The sequence below is a fragment of the Cebus imitator genome, unplaced genomic scaffold, assembly GCF_001604975.1.
Source record: "Cebus imitator isolate Cc_AM_T3 unplaced genomic scaffold, Cebus_imitator-1.0 Scaffold520, whole genome shotgun sequence".
NCBI lineage: Eukaryota > Metazoa > Chordata > Mammalia > Primates > Cebidae > Cebus > Cebus imitator.
This window is the reverse complement of record NW_016107835.1, coordinates 1,524,274-1,543,457: the sequence shown is the minus strand read 5'-3', so window position 1 is coordinate 1,543,457 and position 19,184 is coordinate 1,524,274. Positions and strand designations below refer to the sequence as shown.

At 55.2% G+C, this 19,184-nt stretch overlaps 3 protein-coding genes across 3 annotated transcripts in view; 1 reads left to right on the top strand and 2 right to left on the bottom strand.

Moving 5' to 3' along the window:
• The first annotated feature begins 1,225 nt into the window (after positions 1-1,225).
• PLP2 (proteolipid protein 2) lies at positions 1,226-4,449 on the top strand. The gene is made up of 5 exons (XM_017514236.2): positions 1,226-1,480; positions 2,500-2,652; positions 2,760-2,855; positions 3,699-3,789; positions 4,036-4,449. Exons 1-5 carry the CDS (start codon positions 1,385-1,387, stop codon positions 4,056-4,058), a joined length of 459 nt encoding a protein of 152 aa, XP_017369725.1. The 5' UTR covers positions 1,226-1,384; the 3' UTR covers positions 4,059-4,449.
• A 458-nt stretch (positions 4,450-4,907) lies between these two features.
• On the bottom strand, positions 4,908-15,521 carry PRICKLE3 (prickle planar cell polarity protein 3). Its single transcript, XM_017514234.2, has 9 exons — positions 15,247-15,521; positions 13,605-13,690; positions 12,763-12,946; positions 9,269-9,382; positions 8,828-8,965; positions 7,880-8,083; positions 7,601-7,787; positions 6,253-6,552; positions 4,908-5,625 (listed from the first exon to the last, which is right to left on the bottom strand). The coding sequence occupies exons 1-9, from the start codon at positions 15,286-15,288 to the stop codon at positions 5,027-5,029; spliced, it is 1,854 nt and encodes a 617-aa protein (XP_017369723.1). The 5' UTR covers positions 15,289-15,521; the 3' UTR covers positions 4,908-5,026.
• Positions 15,522-16,755: 1,234 nt separating this feature from the next.
• Positions 16,756-19,184, bottom strand: part of LOC108293051 (synaptophysin) — a 12,521-nt gene continuing 10,092 nt past the window's right edge. Inside the window, exon 7 of the mRNA XM_017514235.2 lies at positions 16,756-18,250. The gene's annotated coding sequence lies outside the window, so the exon portion shown is untranslated. The remainder of the gene's footprint in view (positions 18,251-19,184) is intronic.

The following is a 19,184-nucleotide window of genomic DNA, read 5'->3' as shown; positions in this document are numbered from 1 at the left end:
CATGTTGACCAGGATGGTCTCGATCTCTTGACCTCGTGATCCACCCGCCTCGGCCTCCCAAAGTGCTGGGATTACAGGCTTGAGCCACCGCGCCCGGCCTTAAAAGTTGTTTTTTTAAATAGAGACAAGCTCTCACTACATTGCCCAGGCTGGTCTTGAACTCGAGCTGAAGTGATTCTCCCACCTTGGCCTCCCAAAGTGTTAGGATTACAGGTGTGACCCACTGCTCCTGGCCTTGGGCTCTAACATTAGAAACAAGGCTTGCCCTATTTCTTATCAGCTCAATGCTTACCAAACCCTGTTCTCACACAGCCTTTACACGGGCAGGGTCTTATTCCCATCACTGCTCAGAGGTTTACTCCGCTGTCCACAATCCATTATCCAAAATTCTGGAGAACAAAAAGCTCTGTAAACTGGTGGTTTTCTGACAAGTTAGGCACTATTTGGTTACAAAACTTGACCTGATCTAATGAGGAACACTTTTCTTTCTTTTTTTCCCTTTTTTGGAGACAGGATCTTGCTCTGTTGCCCAGGTAGCAGTGCAGTGGTGTGATCATGGTTCACTGCAGCCTCGAACTCCCGGGCTCAAGCAATCCTGCCACCTCAGCCTCCCGAGTAGTTGGGATTACAGGCACGTGCCTAGACTAATTTTTAAAATTATTTGTAGAGACGATTATGTTCCCAAGATTAATCTCAAACTCCTGGGCTCAAGCAATCCTTCCACCTGAGCCTCTCAGAGTGCTGGGATTACTGGCATGAGCCACCGCCCCCGGCCGAGGTACACTCTTCAATCCTTACTTAACCAGTTATTGTGAACTTTCATGCTTTTTCTTTAATAAATACTGTTTTTATTTTTTTAACGCGTCAGCTCCAAACCCCATATATTCACGGGAAGACTCCGAAATCAAAAATGTTCTGAATTCTGGAAACGTACTGGGCCCCAAGTCTTTCGGATTTAACTCTGCCTCGGCTGTTTTATTCAGTTAAGGAAACTGAGTCACTCCCTCCCAAAGCCAGATTCCCTTGGTTCTAAGTTGAAGCTGTCTCGGGTGCATTTGCATTCCAAAAAGGCGAAGGTTCCCGCTATTACTGCTCCTGGTACCTGGAGCGCCATGCATCCCGCCAATGGGGCGCCCTGGGGGCTGTGCGTCAGGCTGGGAGTATCCTTGGCGGGCGGGGCGAGGGGGCTTCCGGGGCGGCAGCCACCTGGCCCGGCCCCCTCCGGCCCCGCCCGCGTCAGCTCTGCGCGGTGATTCACTCCCTCCTTCGCCCCGGGGCCCCCTTCCCGGCCAGACAGCGGGCAAGACGGCTGGGTGTGCAGCGTCCTCGAACCCACGAGCAAGCGAGCAAATCCTCCGAGGCCCCAGGGACTCTAGCCCATGCCATGGCGGATTCTGAGCGCCTCTCGGCCCCCGGCTGCTGGGCCGCCTGCACCAACTTCTCGCGCACCCGAAAGGGAATCCTCCTGTTTGCTGAGATTGTGAGCGTCCTGGGGCAGGCGCGTGGGCAAAAGTGGGATGGGGTGGCTGGACCACGCAGAACCAGATGGTCCGGGTGAGGCGGGCACATGGCCGGGGCGCTTGGCAGTGGGGTGCAGGTGGGTGGGTTCACGGTGGAGGCCCGAAACCCGGGGCGCACGGCGAGTCGGTGGGGTTTGGAAAAGAAGGTGGTTGAGATCTAGTGGCCCCGGGGTGAGGCAAGGAGCCTATAACGCAAACGGAGGGCTGCGTAGGGGGAGCCTGTGTGGACCCATCAGTGGACGCATCGAAGGGGTCCTGGGGTGCTGGGAAGTGGAGGCCTCCTGCGGCAGGGCGTGGCGCGGCCTGGGCACCGGAGGGCGGGCTGGCAGCGCGCCTAGGGGCAGGGCCTGTTGGGGTGGGCGCCCCCGCGCTAGTCCCGCGGTGTAGAGCGCCCCACCCTTTGCCAGTTCTTCCTCGCCCTTCTGAGGCCGGGCGGGATATCCTTAACATTTCGGGGTTTCCACCCTCCTCAAAGTGGGCGCTGCCTTCGAGTCACTTGTAAAAGGGGTGCGGTGCCTTTAACGGAGTCCCGCCTCTCTGGTGTCACTCTCACCACTTCCCAAAGGGGTTGCTGGGGGAACCGCGTGTCCCGCCTAGGTCAAAGCCACAAACCCGGCGTCACCGGGGCTGGCAAAACACCTGGCAGCACCACTTCCCTCAGGCTGCCCATATCCTAGAAGGGAAACGGGGATGAAACTGAGGCACCCAAGTCTACTCCTTACTTGCTGGGTGACCCCGGGCAAGCCATTAAACCTCTCTGTGCCTCAGTTTTCTCATCTATCAATTAGAGTAATAATAGTACCCAGCATGGGATTGTGGTGATGATTAAGTGAATTTGGAACACAATGAGCACACAAAAAGTGTTTAGCTATTATTATGTGTCATTTCCCCAACCCTGGTAGGCATCCGAATATGGGACCCTCAATTTAAACCAATCGCCTAAGCCCTTAGGTCTCCTTTCCCATGTTCCCTTTTCCAGATATTATGCCTTGTGATCCTGATCTGCTTCAGTGCCTCCACACCAGGCTACTCCTCCCTGTCGGTAGTTGAGATGATCCTTGCTGCTATTTTCTTTGTTGTCTACATGTGTGACCTGCACAGCAAGATACCATTCATCAACTGGCCCTGGAGTGTGAGAAGCGGTCAACAATGGCAAGGCCAGGGAGGGGTCTGGGCAATTAGGATTGTCTGGGGAACTCTGGATGCTGACTTCCCTCTTCTCCTCCCTACACTTCACAGGATTTCTTCCGAACCCTCATAGCTGCGATCCTCTACCTGATCACCTCCATTGTTGTCCTCGTTGAGAGAGGAAACCACTCCAAAATCGTCGCAGGGGTAAAGGTCATGGGAGCAGCTCTGAAGCACAGAGGGAAGGGTTTGAGGAACCAGCCAGGAGCCATTTCTGCCAGTGCTTCTAGCAGAAAGCCTGTGATCCATAGCATGTCACACTTGTCCTCAGGGCATGCATGTCCCAGGCCTTGGTTTTACCTCCCAAGGTCTTCATTTGCTGTGAAGGGCGGTCCCTTGTCAGACACAAGGACCTTGGTGGAAAGTACAAACAGGTGGCCCCTTTGTCAATGCACTAGACTACCATCTGCAAGAACTTTGTCCCAAATGTAGTAGGAATTGGGGCCGGGCAGGGTGGCTTATGCCTGTATTCCCAGCACTTTGGGAGGCTGAGGCCGAGGCAGGTGGATCACTTGAGGTCAGGAGTTTGAGACCAGCCCGGCCAACATGGTGAAACCCAGTCTCTTCTAAAAACGCAAAAATTAGCCGGGCATGGTGGTGGGTGCCTGTAGTCCCAACTACTAAGGAGGCTGAGGCAGGAGAATCACTTGAACCCAGGAGACAAAGGTTGCAGTGAGCTGAGATCATGCCACTGTATTCCAGCCTGGGCGACAGTGAGACTGTGTGTCCAAAAAAAAAAAAAAAGTAGTATGAATTGTGCATGCTACGTGTAGGACCACAGTGTGACCTCCCTGTGTTGAAGCATAGGAGGAGGGAGGGTGGGTAGGATGCATTCTCTTGGCCTTCCTCTGGGGTTCTTTGGCTTCCCAACCTCGGGCTTCAGTCCCATCCTGCATGGGGCAGGTGCTGGAGGTGGTGAATACAAGAAGGTAAGAGACTGAGTAACCTGACTACCTAATCTAACCCCCCGACTCCTATCCTGTCCCCCAGGTACTGGGCCTAATCGCTACATGCCTCTTTGGCTATGATGCCTATGTCACCTTCCCCTTTCGGCAGCCAAGACATACAGCAGCCCCCACTGGTAAGTGTGTGTGTGTGTTGGTGGGAGGCAAGGGGGTTGCCGAGAGGGCAGAGGAGAGAAGGAAAGCAATCCCTTAAAGACATGAATGCCAACTCTGTCCAGTATTGGTACTTATGGGCTTTTGTACCAATAGGTATCATAAGCTTCAGTATTCTTGTGCATAAAATGTTCATGGACTTTGGATCTTGTTTTTAAAAATGGGTATATAGATTCAGCCAATGCTTTCTCTCTTTTCCTCACCTGCAGACCCCGCAGATGGCCCGGTGTAGGCGAACTCCCCTCATTTCTCTCTTCAGTCTGCAAATAACTCCTCCATTGAAATACACCTTTCCATCCCCACAACATTCCCAGCCAATGAATTCCCACCCCCTCATTGAGGTAAAAGTGCCTATATTGGGAGGCTTTTGTCTTCTAGCCTGCCAATCAACCCTCCTGGGTGTGGCCACCATTATGCTTGTGCCTAGGTCCTCCTTCGGCAGGATCCAATAGGAGATACCAGTTCTGCCTGAACCATGCCCCCACCTAAGTCGTAAAATGAGGGAAGAGGGAGACTTAGATTTCAGAGTCCAGGCCCCAGGTTGTGACCCACTCCAAATAATCTCCTCCGTGTGGGTGGTGGTTCTGTAGAGGGATAAATAATAAACATATTGTTAAAATATATGATAATGAATAAAGTAATCCTTTCATCAAATGTGGGTAAATTTCAAGCATCAGGAGGGAGAAATGGAGCAGAGACAGCTGGGGTAAGGAGGCAAAGAAGCCAGGCCTGTTTTACAACAAATATTAAATTACTTCAATAATACAAACGAAAAACCCGGTGAGGTGGCTAATGCCTGTAATCCCAGTCCTATGGGGGGGCTGCAGCAGGAGGATTGCTTGAGCCCAGGAGCTCTAGACCAGCCTGGGAAACATGGCGAAACCCCATCTCTACCAAATTAAAAAATTATCTGGGCACGCTGACTCAAGCCTGGAGTCCCAGCTACTTGGGAGGCTGAAGTGGGAGGATCGCTTGAGTCCAAAACTTTGAGGCTGCAGTGAGCCTTGATCACACACTGCACTGCAGCCTGGACAGTAGAGCAGACCATGTCTCTAAAACGGAAGCAAAAATAGAAACAGACAAAGGAGGGAGGAAGAGGATTTATGACTTAGGTCGTGAGGGTGTGGTGTGAGGGTGGGGCTATGGGCCTCATGGTCTACTCTGACTGGAGAATGGAGCCCCCTGCTGGACGTCCTGCCTTCAAGCCAAGATACAGTTCTTGTCTCGGGCCTGTCTCGGGCGAGAGTCCCTGCGGAGCAATGAAGATGGGGAGGTGAAGGTCTCCGTTGCAGTGTCCTGAGCAGGAGTGGGCCTGCACAAATGGGGGGGCAGAGGAATGCGCTCGCCTAGGAAGAAGCCATCATCCTCTGAGGATTCGGAACTGGAACTGGAGGGCGAGCTGGAGCAAGATCCCGAGTCTGACCCTGATCCCGCGTCACACTGATAGTGGCGACGTCTGCTTGGGTTTCCGTGGTGATGGTGATGGTGGTGGTGACGGTGACGGTGATTGTGACGGTGGCGGCGACGGCTGGGGGCCCTGGGTGGGGGACTGCGTGGCCTGCGGCGCTGGGCCGGGGGTGCACTCAGGGTCCGGCGTGGACCTCCTTCAGACACCAGAGGGTCGCGGAAGCTGACACGTGGGGTGCTCTGGCGACCGAAGACACTATCATCCGGACGCGGGTTAGGCTGGCTGGGGGACTCTGGGGGAAGCTCGGGGGCGCTGCGGAGCCCCAGCTCCGGCATGGAGTGGCGGTGGGGGGCCCCTCTCAGAAAGTGGGAGGGCTCCTCGGGGCCTGCAGCTGTTAAGGGGGAGACAGAGCAACTTCTTGTATCTGCCCTCCCACTGGCCCGCTCCTATGGGGAGGCCTGCGGAAGAGCCTTCTTTCCTCCACTAAGACTGAGAAAGTGGGGGCAGGGGTCGGAGAAGGGCAGGGAGGTGGGGAGCCTAGGAAGTGTGAGGCCTGGAGCAGGCTCTGGGTGGAGAGAGGGTTGGAAGGAAGAACAGGGAGAAAGACGGGACTGGTTGGGGGGCGTGGCCAGGGTACTGGGAGTGGCTTCGGATGGAAGGGGTGTGGCATAGGCTGGAGTAGATTTGGTTTGGGATAAATGGGGTGGGGCCTGGGTGCAGAAGATGAAGTGCGACCAGCTGGAGAAGAGGAAGAGGAACTTGTGCTCAAGCAGAGACAAGTTGAGGTAGGGGACCGGTCCTGTATTGTCAAGGTGGAACCAGGGTTCTCAAGGCGGCTGCAGTTTGGGGATGGAGACCAGGTCTGGACTGGTGTGGGGACGGAGGATGGACAGAGATGCGGGCGGGGCCCTGGGATGCAGCAGGTGAAGGGCCTTGGCGAGTCAAGGGGGAAGGGCCAGGGTTGAGGGAAGGGTAAGGACGTGGAGGTGACTGGGCTGTGGCTGGAGAGTTAGCTCACCTGGCTCTGACTCCGTGCAGGTGCCTTTGGTGGTGGTCTCCAACACCCCCTCCGCAGCAGAGAAAGAGGCTGTGGAGGCTGCAAGTGGGGCTGTGACAGTGCCGGCACTCCAGCTGCGGCGGCCTGGCCCTGGAGCGGTGGGCTCAGACCCAAGGCTGCAGGCTCGAGAGCAGAAGATTAGGCCTCGGCGTGGCAGGAATGGACGGCCCAGTAGGGCCCGCCCGCAGCGACTACAGCAGAAGCAGCGCTCTGAGGCATGCCAGTGCTGGCCCTCGTAAGCCATCTGGCCTTGGTCCAGGCCTGTGGGGACCAAAAGGGGGAAAAACTGAAGCAGAATCCCCAGGCATACCCCTACCCCTTGTGAATGGGTCCCTTCTCAGGAAGAGGTGGGGAATCTGAGGCAAGGCACTCCTGGGCGCCTTCCTCCTCCAGAATGTGGCCCTTCTGGAAAAAGCAGGAAACGGGTTTTGGTTCTCTCCTGGAGACTGGCTGGTGAACCTCTCTCTCACTCCTTCCTTTCTTTCACAGGGTGCTCTCTTCCAGAGCCGTGTGGGCATTGGATTCTAAGATCCATGCCAGGCTTAGACATTAAGGAGAGTGGAAGGCTGGGCCTGAAGAGGAGGCCTGGCTGGTGGGGGCAGGGCTTGGAAGGTGGGGTGTAGCCCTCATGAAAAAGGAGTCAGTCTCACAGGGTAGGGTGTAGCTAGAAGCTAGGCCTGACCTAGGCTGATGCAGGAGAGTGGACGAGAACAGAGCATAGCTTGGGGTGGTGGAGGCTAGGCTTAGGAGGAGCCCTGGGGCAGGAATTAGAGCGCCCTCTGGAGGTGGGTCTAGAGGTGTGGTGGTGGCCTAGCATTGTGTAGGTGCGATTTAGAAAGCATAGCATAGTGGGGACATTGGGAGTGGGACTTGCAATCAAGCAGGCAGGCCTACAGTGTTGGGGCTGGACAAAGTGCAGGGCACAGTGCAGGGTGGGACCTGGTGCATGATCCAGCCCCACAGGGTCTAGTGGGTGTTCTTTTGTGTGCGGAGACGATAGATGGTAGAAAAGAAAGACACAAGACACAGAGATAAGAGAAGAGTTCAGCTGGGCCGGGGGGACCACCACTATCAAGGGACAGAGTCCAGCAGTGGCCCCCCCACCCCCCAGGCCCAACTGAACTCTTCTCTTATCTCTGTGTCTTATGTCTTTTTTTTCTATCATCTATCGTCTCCGCACATAAAAGAACACCCACTAGACCCTGTGGGGCTGGACCCTGCAGCCTGGACAGGAGGTGTCCTGGTGGGGTGGGGCTGTGGCCCAGTTTGTCCATCCATCCCTCTGTCCATTCCCACCGCATTCACCCACCGATGTGCTCCCCACAGCCATCACAGTACTCCGCATGGCGGGCCTCGTAGCAGGTGCAACAGTGGGGGCGGCTCTGACGCATCACATAGCGCTGCCCTCCTAGCGAAGCTTCACACTCGAAGCAGCAGAAGTGATCCATATGCCAGTGGCGGCCCTCCGCTTCCGTGCACTCAGGGGAGAAGATGATCTGGAGGGCACAGGTCATCTGTAGCGGTCAGATGAGCCTACCCCTGGCCCTGCCTGCCCTCCACTCCCACCCCTGGGCAGGGAGGCCCAAACCTCATCACAGGCTTGGCAGCGTGGACGCAGGCATTCGGCATGGTGACGCCCGCAATAGACCTTTCCAGCATGGTAGAAGTAGATGAGGTCAACCAGAAGTTCCCGGCACGTGGTGCACACAAAACACTGTGGGTGCCAGCAGGCACCCAGGCCTGCACGGCTGGCAAACACTGCGATGTCCCCACCTCCAATCTGCTTCCCGCACTGCCAGGAGACAAGCACCAAGATGGTTACCATCACTGTCACCAAGATGGTCAGATGGATGGGGTCAGCCAAAGTGTGTTACACTTGGGCCTTTCCCATGGCAAACCTTTGTGACTGGTCCCACCCATGGGGTAACTTTGAGACAGGCCCTGCCTACACCAGGGATGGGGTTGGGAGGTACCTTAGAGACTGAGCCTGCTCATGGCGGAAGCCACAGAGACAGGCCCTACCCATGGTGGGTGGCCTTACAGGCAAGCCTCACTCCTCAGGAGTGGGGAAGACAGCCAGGCAAGGCCTAGTGGGGGAAACCACAGATAGTCTCCACCCACTGGGACCTTAGCAATAGATGTCACCTAACAGTAGGATCTAAGGGCAGACCTTAGGGCCCTGCAGACAGGCCCTGCCACTGTGGGTCAGCTCTTGAGGACAAGTTCTGACCACAGGAGGACCAAAGAGACAGTCCATGCCTCATGTTCACTGCACAGAAGGGGAGAAAACCACACACGACAGTGGGATCGATGGGACAGGTCCCTGTCCACTAGGGGTTGCCTTAGAGACAGTCCCCGCCCAGCAGAAGGGACCCCGCCCAGCAGAAGGGACCACGCCCAGCAGAAGGGACCCTAGAGACAGCCCACTGGGGCTTCAGTGGCAGGCCTCATCTTCCTACTGCCTGGAAGATGTGCCCTGCTCCTCAGGGCTTGGAGCAGAGGCACTGCTCACTCGCTGAGGCCCTCCATGGCTCACCTCCTCACAGATGGCCCCAGTGATAGTCACCGGGAAGATGCGCACAACGCCACGCCCCAGATTCTCCCGCTTCCGCTGCTGGCTGAAGGCTCTGAGCTCTTTCTTCTCCTCCTCTTCCAGTGCGGTACAGTACTGTGCCTGGGAAGAGAAGGCATCTCCCAGGCTCCTCCCTTGATATCTGTCCCCACCCCTTTCAAGACTTCATCCATGCCCCGAAAGTTTACTTCTAGGTCTTTTTATAGATGGTGCCTCCTGCCTGAAGTACCCACCTCTTCCTCCAAGCCCCAGCTGTGGTTTTGCCAAGGAATGTCCTCTGATGGTCCCTGCCTGTCTGGACCACTCACCTCCGATCAGCTCACCTTTCCTCTTCTGACCCTGCCCAGCACTGGCCCAGGCTGTGCCCCATGCCTGGCATGCCCTTCCTGTCTTCTCTCTCCTCACCTCACTGTCGTGTGGGGGCAGCTGGTGCAGCAGCTGCTTGATCCTGTATTTCTCCCCAGGACTGTTGACGTAGGGGACCTTGTCCTCTGGGAGGCAGCTGAAAAACTGATACACCTGGGAGGACATAGGAGTGGGAGAAAACAGCTGAAATGAGAGGTGAGTTGGGATGCAGTGAGATGTCAGGTCCCCACTTCTCTGAGAAAATGAAAGGCATCTGGAGGGACCTTCTCTGGACTCCATCTGCCTTCCTAAAGGCAGATAATTTCCCTCAGCTCCCAAACATGCTGAGAGTTCCTGCATGCCTTGACCTCACTTCCTCCTCCAGCTGCTGATCCACTTTTTTTTTTAGACGGAGTCTTGCTTTGTTGCCCAAGCTGGAGGGCAATGGCACAATCTCGGTTCACTGCAACCTCCGCCTCCCGGGTTCAAGTGATTCTCCTGCCTCAGCCTCCAGAGTAGCTGGGACTACAGGCATGCCACCATGCCCAGCTAATTTTTGTATTTTTAGTAGAGACAGAGTTTTACCATGTTGGCCAGGCTGGTCTTCAACTCCTGACCTCAAGTGATCCATCCACCTTGGCCTCCCAAAGTGTTGGGGTTACAGGCATGAACCACTGCACCCGGCCTGCTGATCCACTTTTCTTTTTTCCTTTGTGGGAAAATTCCTCAAAAAGTTATGAGCACTTGTGTTCACTCCACTTCCTCTCCTTCCAATCTCCCTTAAGCCTATTCAAGGCAGGCTTCCGCTCCCATCCCTCTTCCAAAGCTGTCAAGGTCATCAACGACATCCGCATTGTTAAAATCATTGTTCAGTTCTCAGCTTCATCAGACTTAATGACTCTAGCAATGCACCAAGCTGACCACTCCTTCTTCCCGGAAACACTTTCTTCCCTTGGCTTCCAGGACAACACACAGTCCAGGTTTTCCTTATCCCTCATTGGCTGCTCCTTCTCTGTCCCTGTTTTGGCTCCTCTTCAACTAGCTGACCCCTAAATGTGGGAGGATCCTAGGACTCACCTCTGGGTCCTCTTGCCTCTGTCTACATTCAATCTCTTGGGAATTACATTCAACCTCATGGATATAAATATCATCTACTTAGCTAATGTGTCACCTCCAGCCTGTGACACATTATGGCAAACACATACTTCCAGCCCTGTGGCTTCTTTCTCGAGTTCTAGGTAATGTGGCTATTTAGTTGTCTAACAGGCATCTCAAACTCCAAATGGCCAGAACCAATCTCATGCTCTTTTTTCTTTTTTTCTTTTTTTTTTTTGAGACAGAGTTTCACTCTTGTTACCCAGGCTGGAGTGCAATGGCGCGATCTCGGCTCACCGCAACCTCCACCTCCTGGGTTCAGGCAATTCTCCTGCCTCAACCTCCTGAGTAGCTGGGATTACAGGCATGCGCCACCATGCCCAGCTAATGTTTTGTATTTTTAGTAGAGATGGGGTTTCTCCATGTTGGTCAGGCTGGTCTGGAACTCCTGACCTCAGGTGATCTGCCCACCTTGGCCTCCCAAAGTGGTGGAATTACAGGCATGAGCCATTGTGTCTGGCCTTCTTTTTTTTCTTTTTTGAGACAGGTTCTCAGTCTGTCACCCAGGCTGGAAGGCAGTGGCAGGATCTCAGCTCACCACAACCTCCACTTCCTGAGTTCAAGCAATTCTCCTGCCTCAGCCTCCTGAGTAGCTAGGATTACAGGCACACACTACCACGCCTGGCTAATGTTTTGTATTTTTAGTAGAGACGAGGTTTCACCATGTTGACCAGGATGGTCTCAATCTCTTGACCTCGTGATCCACTCGCCTCGGCCTCCCGAAGTGCTGGGATAAACTCGCTCCTGTCTTGGCCTCTCCCACACCAGTTAATCTACTCATCCTCGGGGGGCATCTTTCAATTCTCTCTCTCCTACTCCCACAACCAAATCCTTTCAGCTCTACTTCCAAAATATAGGCTGGGTGTAATCCCAGCACTTTAGGAGTCCTAGAGAGGAGGATCACTTGAGCTCCGGAGTCCAAGACCAGCCTGGGCAACATGGCAAAACTCCATCTCTACAAAAAATACAAAAATTAGCTGGGTGTGGTGGTGCATACCTGTAGTCCTAGCTACTCAGGAGGTTGAGGTGGGAGGATCACTTGAGCCCAGGAAGTTGAGGCTATAGTGAGCTGTGATCATGCCACTGCACTCCAGCCTGGGAGAGTGCGACCCTGTCTCTCCTCTCTCCCTCTCCCTCTCTCTCTCTAAATATATTATATATGTATGTATATTTATTATTATTATTATTATTATTATTTGAGACAGAGTTTCGCTCTTGTTGCCCAGGCTGGAGTCCAATGCCACGATCTCAGCTCACTGCAACCTCCACCTCCCAGGTTCAAGCACTTCTCCTGCTTCAGCCTCCCAAGTAGCTGGGATTACAGGCATGCACCACCATGCCCAGGTAATTGTTTTGTATTTTTAGTAGAGATGGGGTTTCTCCATGTTGGTCAGGCTGGTCTGGAACTCCTGACCTCAGGTGATCTGCCCACCTTGGCCTCCCAAAGTGGTGGAATTACAGGCATGAGCCATTGTGTCTGGCCTTCTTTTTTTTCTTTTTTGAGACAGGTTCTCAGTCTGTCACCCAGGCTGGAAGGCAGTGGCAGGATCTCAGCTCACCACAACCTCCACTTCCTGAGTTCAAGCAATTCTCCTGCCTCAGCCTCCTGAGTAGCTAGGATTACAGGCACACACTGCCACACCTGGCTAATTTTTGTACTTTTAGTAGGGACAGGGTTTTGCCATGCCTTAAGTAATCTGCCCACCTCAGTTTCCCAAAGTGCTGGGATTACAGGTGTGAGCCACCATGCCCCTGGGCAGATATGTTATTTTGTGTTCTTTTCCCAAAAAGTGTTTTGCTCACTGCTGTGTCCTCATGGCCTAGAACAGTGTCTCACATGCAGTAGGTGTCCCATAACTATGTGTTGAATGACTCAATCAATGAAGTCATGTGGCAAATGAAGTGCTGGAAGGGTAGGATAGGGAGTGGGGCCAGGCACGGTATCTTGCTCCTGTAATCCCAACACTTTGGGAGGCTGAGGCAAGAGGATCACTTGAGCCCAGGAGTTCCAGAGCAGCCTGGACAACATAGGGAGACCCTGTCTCTACAAAAACTTTAAAAAGTTAGCCAGGCATGTTGGCATGTGCCTGCAGTCTCAGCTACGCGGGAGGCTGTGGTGGGCAACAGAGTGAGACTCTGTCTCAAAAACAAACAAAAAGAATAGGATTGGGGTGAACAGGCCCTGAGGAACCGGTCCCTCAATCACCCAAGGTGTGGGGGGGCTGACCGGTCCTCCATCACAAAACAGCCACAAGGATTCTCGTCTGAATGCACACTGTAGCATAGCTCCAGAAATAGGTTCCCACATGAGTGTGTGTGTGTGTGTATGTGTGTGTGTGTGTGTGTGCATGAGTGTGCACCCACTGGACAGCAAGAGTGGAGGGCTGGCCTCTGGTCACCTGCTCCGGTTTAAGGCCTGGGGGCACCCAGGCATACTCCTCCGATGCACAGCCCGAGTCATCGTCGGAGATGGAATGGCGCTGGAAGTCCGAGATTAGCCGACACATGATGCGTTCCAGGTCCACAGGCACTGCGTGCACTGCGTGCTCCTCCCGTGGGCATTTGCAATGCTGGCAGATCTTTCTGAGGGACCGAGGATGGAGGTCAATTACTAAGGGGTTGCCCACCGGAACCCCTCGGCAGCCCAGGTCGGGACATGCGGATTATCACCTGGGGGCGGGGCTGCAGGAGGTGGGCCTATGAGCCAGGGTGTGGCTGGGCTGTGAGCCAGAGGACAGGCCGCGGGGGAGTGGGACGCTTTGTGGGGGAACTTTCACTAGACACAGGCATCTAACCTGTGATGAGGCTCTGAACTTGTGGGCTCTGAGCCTGTGTGGGTAGGGTCTGAGTCTGGGGACTGTAGGCTCTGTCTGTTGGGTGCAGGGGTCCAGTAGGAGGATAGGACGCTGGGCCTGGGAGGTCTGAGTCTAAGAGGGGTGCTGGAGGCCAATGGGCGGTGCCCAGAGCTAGGGACGAAGAATCTCCCTAGGGATGTGACTCAGGGGCTAAGAGAGAGCTCTTCTGGGGGCGGGGCTGCGTGGTGGGTGGAGCTCTCCTGGGAACACTACTTTTGGGAATGAGTCAGGGGCGGGGCTCTGAATCTGAGCCTGAGGCTCTTTTCCCAACTGAGGTCCCTCTGTGGGCGGAGCTCAAGCTTAGGGGCGTGGGATAAGCCTCCCGGATTCCCCCCCGCGAAGGCGGAGCTCTGACAAAGGCGAGGCCCTTTGGGGGCATCACTTACCTCCAGCCGTGCAGCAGGAAGCCGGGGCACTGCTCCCTGCAGGAGTTGCAGGGCTGGCCCCGGTCTGGGTCCTCTGCCTCTGGAGGCTGCAGTGAGCAGGGGTGGACGCAGTGCCCGGTGAGGCGCGGGAGCAGGGAAGAAGTCAACGGCCGCCCCTCCACTTCATTGCCCACGACCGCACGCTGGGGCCTGTCTCACCTGGGCAGCGCTGGGCAGGCTGAGACAGCGCCCGGAGTGCGGCGGAGCGGGACACAACCGAGGCAGAGGCGGGGCAGTTGAAGCTACCTCTTTATATGTCCCCTTTTCGGGGAATTCCCCTGCCTAGACTGGCCTCGGACCCCACCCCCTCTTCGCCCCTAGCCTCAGACACCTCCCACCAGCCTTAGATCCTTCCAGGGCTCAAGCACCTCCCCTAGAATTCAGAGTACTCTTCCCACCAGAGCACAGAGCCCCTATTCTGGGCATCCTCTCCCAAGCCTCATCCCGGTTCCCTCTTCACCTACGCTGCCAGCAGCACTCCAGTTCCACAGGGTAGGGGATGAGACCCCATCCTTCTTCGAGATCCCCACATGAACGCTGCCCTTCTCTTCAGAAGCTCAGGAGCTCCTCCCCCAAACCCTGGCCTCAAGCCCTGATATCTAAGGAACTGGGGACCCTCCCCCAGGATCTCAGGATGCCCCTGCTTCATTAAGAAACCCCCACCCCAAGAAATTTTGGCCTTTACCCCACTTATCCTAGGGCTATTTAGTCCTTCTCGGGACCACCAAACCCAGACCCCACATTCCCAGGTCGGGGACCCACTCCAAAGAAAGTGAAAGACCCTCCTATCTAAAAAGTCAAAAACTCCCTTCCTCAGGCAGAAGCCTGGAAGCCTTGTTCCCCCAAATCCCGGTCTCTTGGCCCTCAGCATTCTGGCATCCCAGGAGTGTAGGACTCTATCCCTCCATTCACATTCCTCCAAGGTATTGTGTCCTTTTCTTTAGAAGCCCAGGAGGCCCGCCAGGCACGGCGGCTCACACCTATAATCCCAGCACTTTGGGAGGCCGAGGCAGGCGGATCACCTTACATCAGGAGTTCCAGACCAGCCTGGTCAACATGGTGAAATCCTGTCTCTACTAAAAATACAAAAATTAGCTGGGTGTGGTGGTGGGCGCCTATAATCCCAGCTACATGGGAGGCTGAGGCAGAAGAATCGGTTGAACCCAGGAGGCGGAGGTTGCAGTGAGTGGAGATCACACCACTGCACTCCGGCCTGGGTGACAGAGCAAGTCTCCATCAAAAAACAAAAAAAAGAAAAAAAAAAAGAAAAAGAGAAAGAGAAAAGCTCAGGAGGTTCCTGCTCAACCTAAGGCCCCATGTGGCCCTCAGAAGTCCCTCCACAATTCACAAGAAAGGGGTCCCCACCAGGTCCCAGGAGTGCTGATGAAGGTGTGCGTAAAGGTGATTAGGGGGCTTGGGCCACCAGATCTAAGTCCTTCCTTCATCCATTCGCCTCCAGCAGCCCCAGCCCCAGGTCTGGGAATGTTGAGGATGGGATTCCCGGACCCTCTGTGGGGCGCCTGTTCGCTATGCCTATCCCTTCCCCCCTCGCCCGGGCCTCAGTTTACCCCCGCCCCCCACCGCTGCCCTGATTCACGCTCACCGCACGTCCCGAGCGGCGCCTCCGGGACCCACGAGCGAACATGGCGCGCCCGGGCAGGGTCAAGCCAGGCCGGGTCAGGCGAATGTAATCCTCGAGACCATCAGGCCACCGCGCGTCCGGCCTGGGAGCTCGGTTCCGTAAACCTGACACCCGCGTGGGAGGAGCGCGCCCCACAGGGCCCACCCCCGGCTTTGTGGTCTCTCCGCGGCCATGGCGCCCCCTGCCTAGAGGTGAGCTGCACGCAGCCCGGGGCGCCCCGCGGGAAAGGACCCTGACTTCCCGCTCTGAGGCGCAGCGGGGCGTCACAAGGCACAGCCCCCAGAAACCCTGTGTGCCACGTGACCTCTCACGGGACCTGGAGCTTGAGGGCTCTGTAGTGGAGAAGGGGGAGACTCGGAGGTGGCCGACTGGACTCAGAGGGGGGCGCGCTAGAGTGCTGTGTTGACGTTTTGTGTCTATTTATTTTGGATGCTTATTTGGGAGAGGGGTTAAAGACACCTCTTGGTTCCTCCCTGCCGGTGAGGTCCCGATGAATGCTGTAACAGTGGTCGCCAACGTCACCTGCAGCCCCAGGTGCTGCTCCCTGGGAACCTGGGAATCTGGCCCTAGCCACCAGAGAGCTACATCTTATACGCACTCCTCCCTTCTCAGAGCCAGACCAGGTTTCAAAGCCCTCCTCCCCTCTCTCTCCTCATCCTTATAAGCCTAGCTGTCCAGCCCCCCAAGTCCTGAGAAGTAGATCTTAAAGCCTTCCCTCACCCGCCCCCATTTTTCTCTCGCCAGTTCCAAGTCAGCTTCCCCAGCTCAGTTCCAGGGCTGGGAGCCTCTCCTATGCGTTCTCAGGCTTGACTGTGCCTCAGGGCTGGGAGGAGGGAGGTCCCCTGCCCTCAATCAGAACTCGGGCGCCCCAGCCGGGGTCTCTAATTAGGCACGGAGGCGGCAGCGGCCATCGTGGGCGCCGGGGACCTTTTCCCGCCCCCATCACACACGTCCCTGTCACTTCCCGTGGAGTGGAAGGGTAAAAGAGAATAACTAATGAACTAAGGAGTCAACCCGGTGCCCCACCCCCTGGCCTTGCCTAACCGGTCTCCCAATTCTCCAGCCTGGGCGGAGGCAGGAGAAACAGCAGGGTCTGAAGATTAAGGGGGCAGGCAATGTGAGGTTTCCTCCTTTCGGATCCCTTGGGGATTTGAGGAGAGGGCTCCACAGGGGCTGGGAAGGGGCTTGGCTAAGGAACCAGAATTAGAACCAAATCCTAGAACGACAGGGCATTCGGTGGCCAGTAGTGGGAGGGCAAGCAGGGCTACTCAGAGTGACAGAGTGATCGGCTGGAGAGGCTTCCCAGAGGGTGCCCCTCTGCCTAACACTTTTGAAGTGGCCTGAAATGGCGCAGCAACCTGAACTTCGGTCGGTAGGTCCAGGGTGATCTTCTTCTCGCCACCTCTCCTTTCTCCCCTGGCCAACCCCCCTCCCTGGCGCCGGAAAAAGACACACTGAGAAATCAGAGCCGGGTGGACTAGGTGGTTAAGGAGTTTATTTGGGAGAGGAGAATCATATTTGTTCTTCCTTGGGGAGGGGGGATCTTCAAACAATACCGAAGTGTTCGGGAAAGGGTAGGTGTCTGGAGAGGAGAGGGAGGGGCCACAGCCAGACAAAATGGCAACACACGATCACAGGCACTACTGACATCACAGACACAGCAGAGGGTGCAGGATAGGGGCTCCAGACCCGGCCTCCAACCACCCCAGGATTCGTGGAGGTGTGGAGGGAGGGAGGGGCAGGTGAAGGGGGAAGAGGGGTGGGCCAGCCCCACAGACCCGTTGGTTCTGTCCTCTGATTATCTAGCTGTTTCATCATGAGTGGGGAGTGGGGAAGGGTGGTGGGGTGCTTCTCTCTGGATCCCATGCCTCACCCTACAAGCCATATCACTCAGCTCTTCTCAGGCCATCTCGGTCCCAAGCCTTAGCCAGAGCCATTCTCCCCAACCCCTAACAAAACCCACCTGGAAGCTCCTATCCAAGTCCCCCCTCCACTGCCCAGAACTGGCCACTGTACAACATTTTCTTCACTGCACCATGGGAAGGGGCTGCCCTTTCTGAAACCCCCATGCAAGCCCCATTCTAAGCCCCACACTGTCTGGAACCCTGTCGAGGATCTCATCCCAAACAGCCCATTCCTGAATCCCACTTCTTGCTTTGCTCAAGATCTGTCCCCTTTAGAATCAAGCTCAGTCTCCTAAATGTTCCAAGCCACACACTTTCCATAGGCTCTGGTCCCAATTCAAGACTCACCTACTCACTCTGGAGCCCACCATTCTGCCCCGCTTAAAGCCCTGCCCCTTTTAGAACCCTGCCCTCAGCATCCTTCCAAGCCCCACCCCCAGAACACTCTAGCTCACTCCACTCATTCAGACTCCAGATCCACTATGTCTGGAACCCAACCCCGCTGCTGACTCCTCCACTCCACAGCTCCTCTCCAACACCACCTTGGGTCCTAAACTGCCCTCTCTACCCCAAGCCCCCCCATCTCTGCCTTTCTCTCACCCTGGAGTGGATTTCCCTAATGGCCTCTGTTTAGGCAGGGGTTGCTGGAGGAACCAAGGCCAGAGTTGGGAGGAGGAGAGGGAGAGAGAGAAGAGTCTGAAGCCACGCCTACCCTCCCCACACAGCCGAGGTCTGTCCCCTCCTTGTTCACCTTTCAGATCCCCCTAACCTCAGGGGACAGGGAGGGTAAACAGAGAGGGGCCAAGGGATGCAGGGAAAGGGACAGGGGTAAGAGAGAGGTCCACTCAAGACTGGGCACCTAGTGCATGAGGGGAGGGGAGTGAGGGCAGGGCTCAGACAGATAAATAGATATTTATATAATATATATATATATATAAACAGCAAAGACAGTTAGGGTCTCCTGGCTTGAGGGGTGGAGACCTAGGGTGTAGGGATGGGAAGGGGGCAGGCCTTCTCCTGAGCTCTTGCCCCCCAGTGGGGTCCTCCCGGGCTGCACTGACCTGTAGAGACAAAGGAGAAAGGAGAGGGGGGTCCGACATGGGTGGTGCCCTCAGATAGGGGCTGGGCTGCTATGCCTTTGTCCTGGCTGCATGTATTTTCTTTTTTCACTTATAGTCCTGGGGCCAGCTTCATCCCACCTCCCTCTACCAAGAAGGTATACCTGACCTTGACCCCACTGGGTTAGGTACCAAAGCGATTACAGTTTCCCTACCTCAACCAAAAAAGTAGTCTCTTAACTGGCACTGTTCTAGCCACTTGTGATAAACTACATAGAGCAAAACAAAGATCCCTGTCTTTGTGGAGGTTATATTGTAGCAGGGGGAGATAGACTTCACACAGCCAACATGATGCATGAGTGGATTATCTTGTATAACATAGAGTGACAATAAGTGAAATGGAAAAAAAAGTGAGCTGGGCATGGTGGCTCATGCTTATAGTCTCAGTTACTTGGAAGGCTGAGGTGGGAGGATCACCTGAGCCCAGGAGTTCAAGCCTAGCACTCCCAAAGTGCTAGGATTACAGATGTGGGCTACCACTTCCAGCCTGCGACAGGACAGGGTTCTGACACAGGAGGACTGTGGCCTAATTTAGGATTTAGCAGAATCCTTCCGGATGCTGTGAGTAGAACAGAATGGAAATGGAGGTGGAGACCTGAGAAGAGGCCTAGGAGAGATGACAATGAGAAGTGGGAAGATGATAGATACATTCTGAAGGTAGGGCCAACAGGATTTGTTGAAAAATTAGATGTGGGATGCCCTTTCCATCCTGGCTAACTCAGTGCCAGAAACTACCTCCGTCCAAGTACTGCCACCTTCTTGCCTTCCCACACCTCATGCCACCCCCTAACCTTTACCTCCTGCCTTTTCTACCCTATATCCTCCCTCCTATCTGAGGGAAATCTCACTTCTTTCTTTCTCTTTTTTTTTTTTTTTT

Bases quoted from the DNA above. Each gene is read 5' to 3' on its own strand.
- PLP2 (XM_017514236.2), top strand. From the start codon at position 1,385: ATGGCGGATTCTGAGCGCCTCTCGGCCCCCGGCTGCTGGGCCGCCTGC. The intron at 1,481-2,499 runs GTGAGCGTCCTG...TCCCTTTTCCAG, and splicing joins TCCTCCTGTTTGCTGAGATT to ATATTATGCCTTGTGATCCT. The intron at 3,790-4,035 runs GTAAGTGTGTGT...CCTCACCTGCAG, and splicing joins ACATACAGCAGCCCCCACTG to ACCCCGCAGATGGCCCGGTG.
- PRICKLE3 (XM_017514234.2), bottom strand. From the start codon at position 15,288: ATGTTCGCTCGTGGGTCCCGGAGGCGCCGCTCGGGACGTGCG. The intron at 9,383-12,762 runs GTGACCAGAGGC...ATGTCCTCCCAG, and splicing joins CAGGCCTTAAACCGGAGCAG to GTGTATCAGTTTTTCAGCTG. The intron at 5,626-6,252 runs GTGAGCTAACTC...CCCCCTTAACAG, and splicing joins CTGCACGGAGTCAGAGCCAG to CTGCAGGCCCCGAGGAGCCC.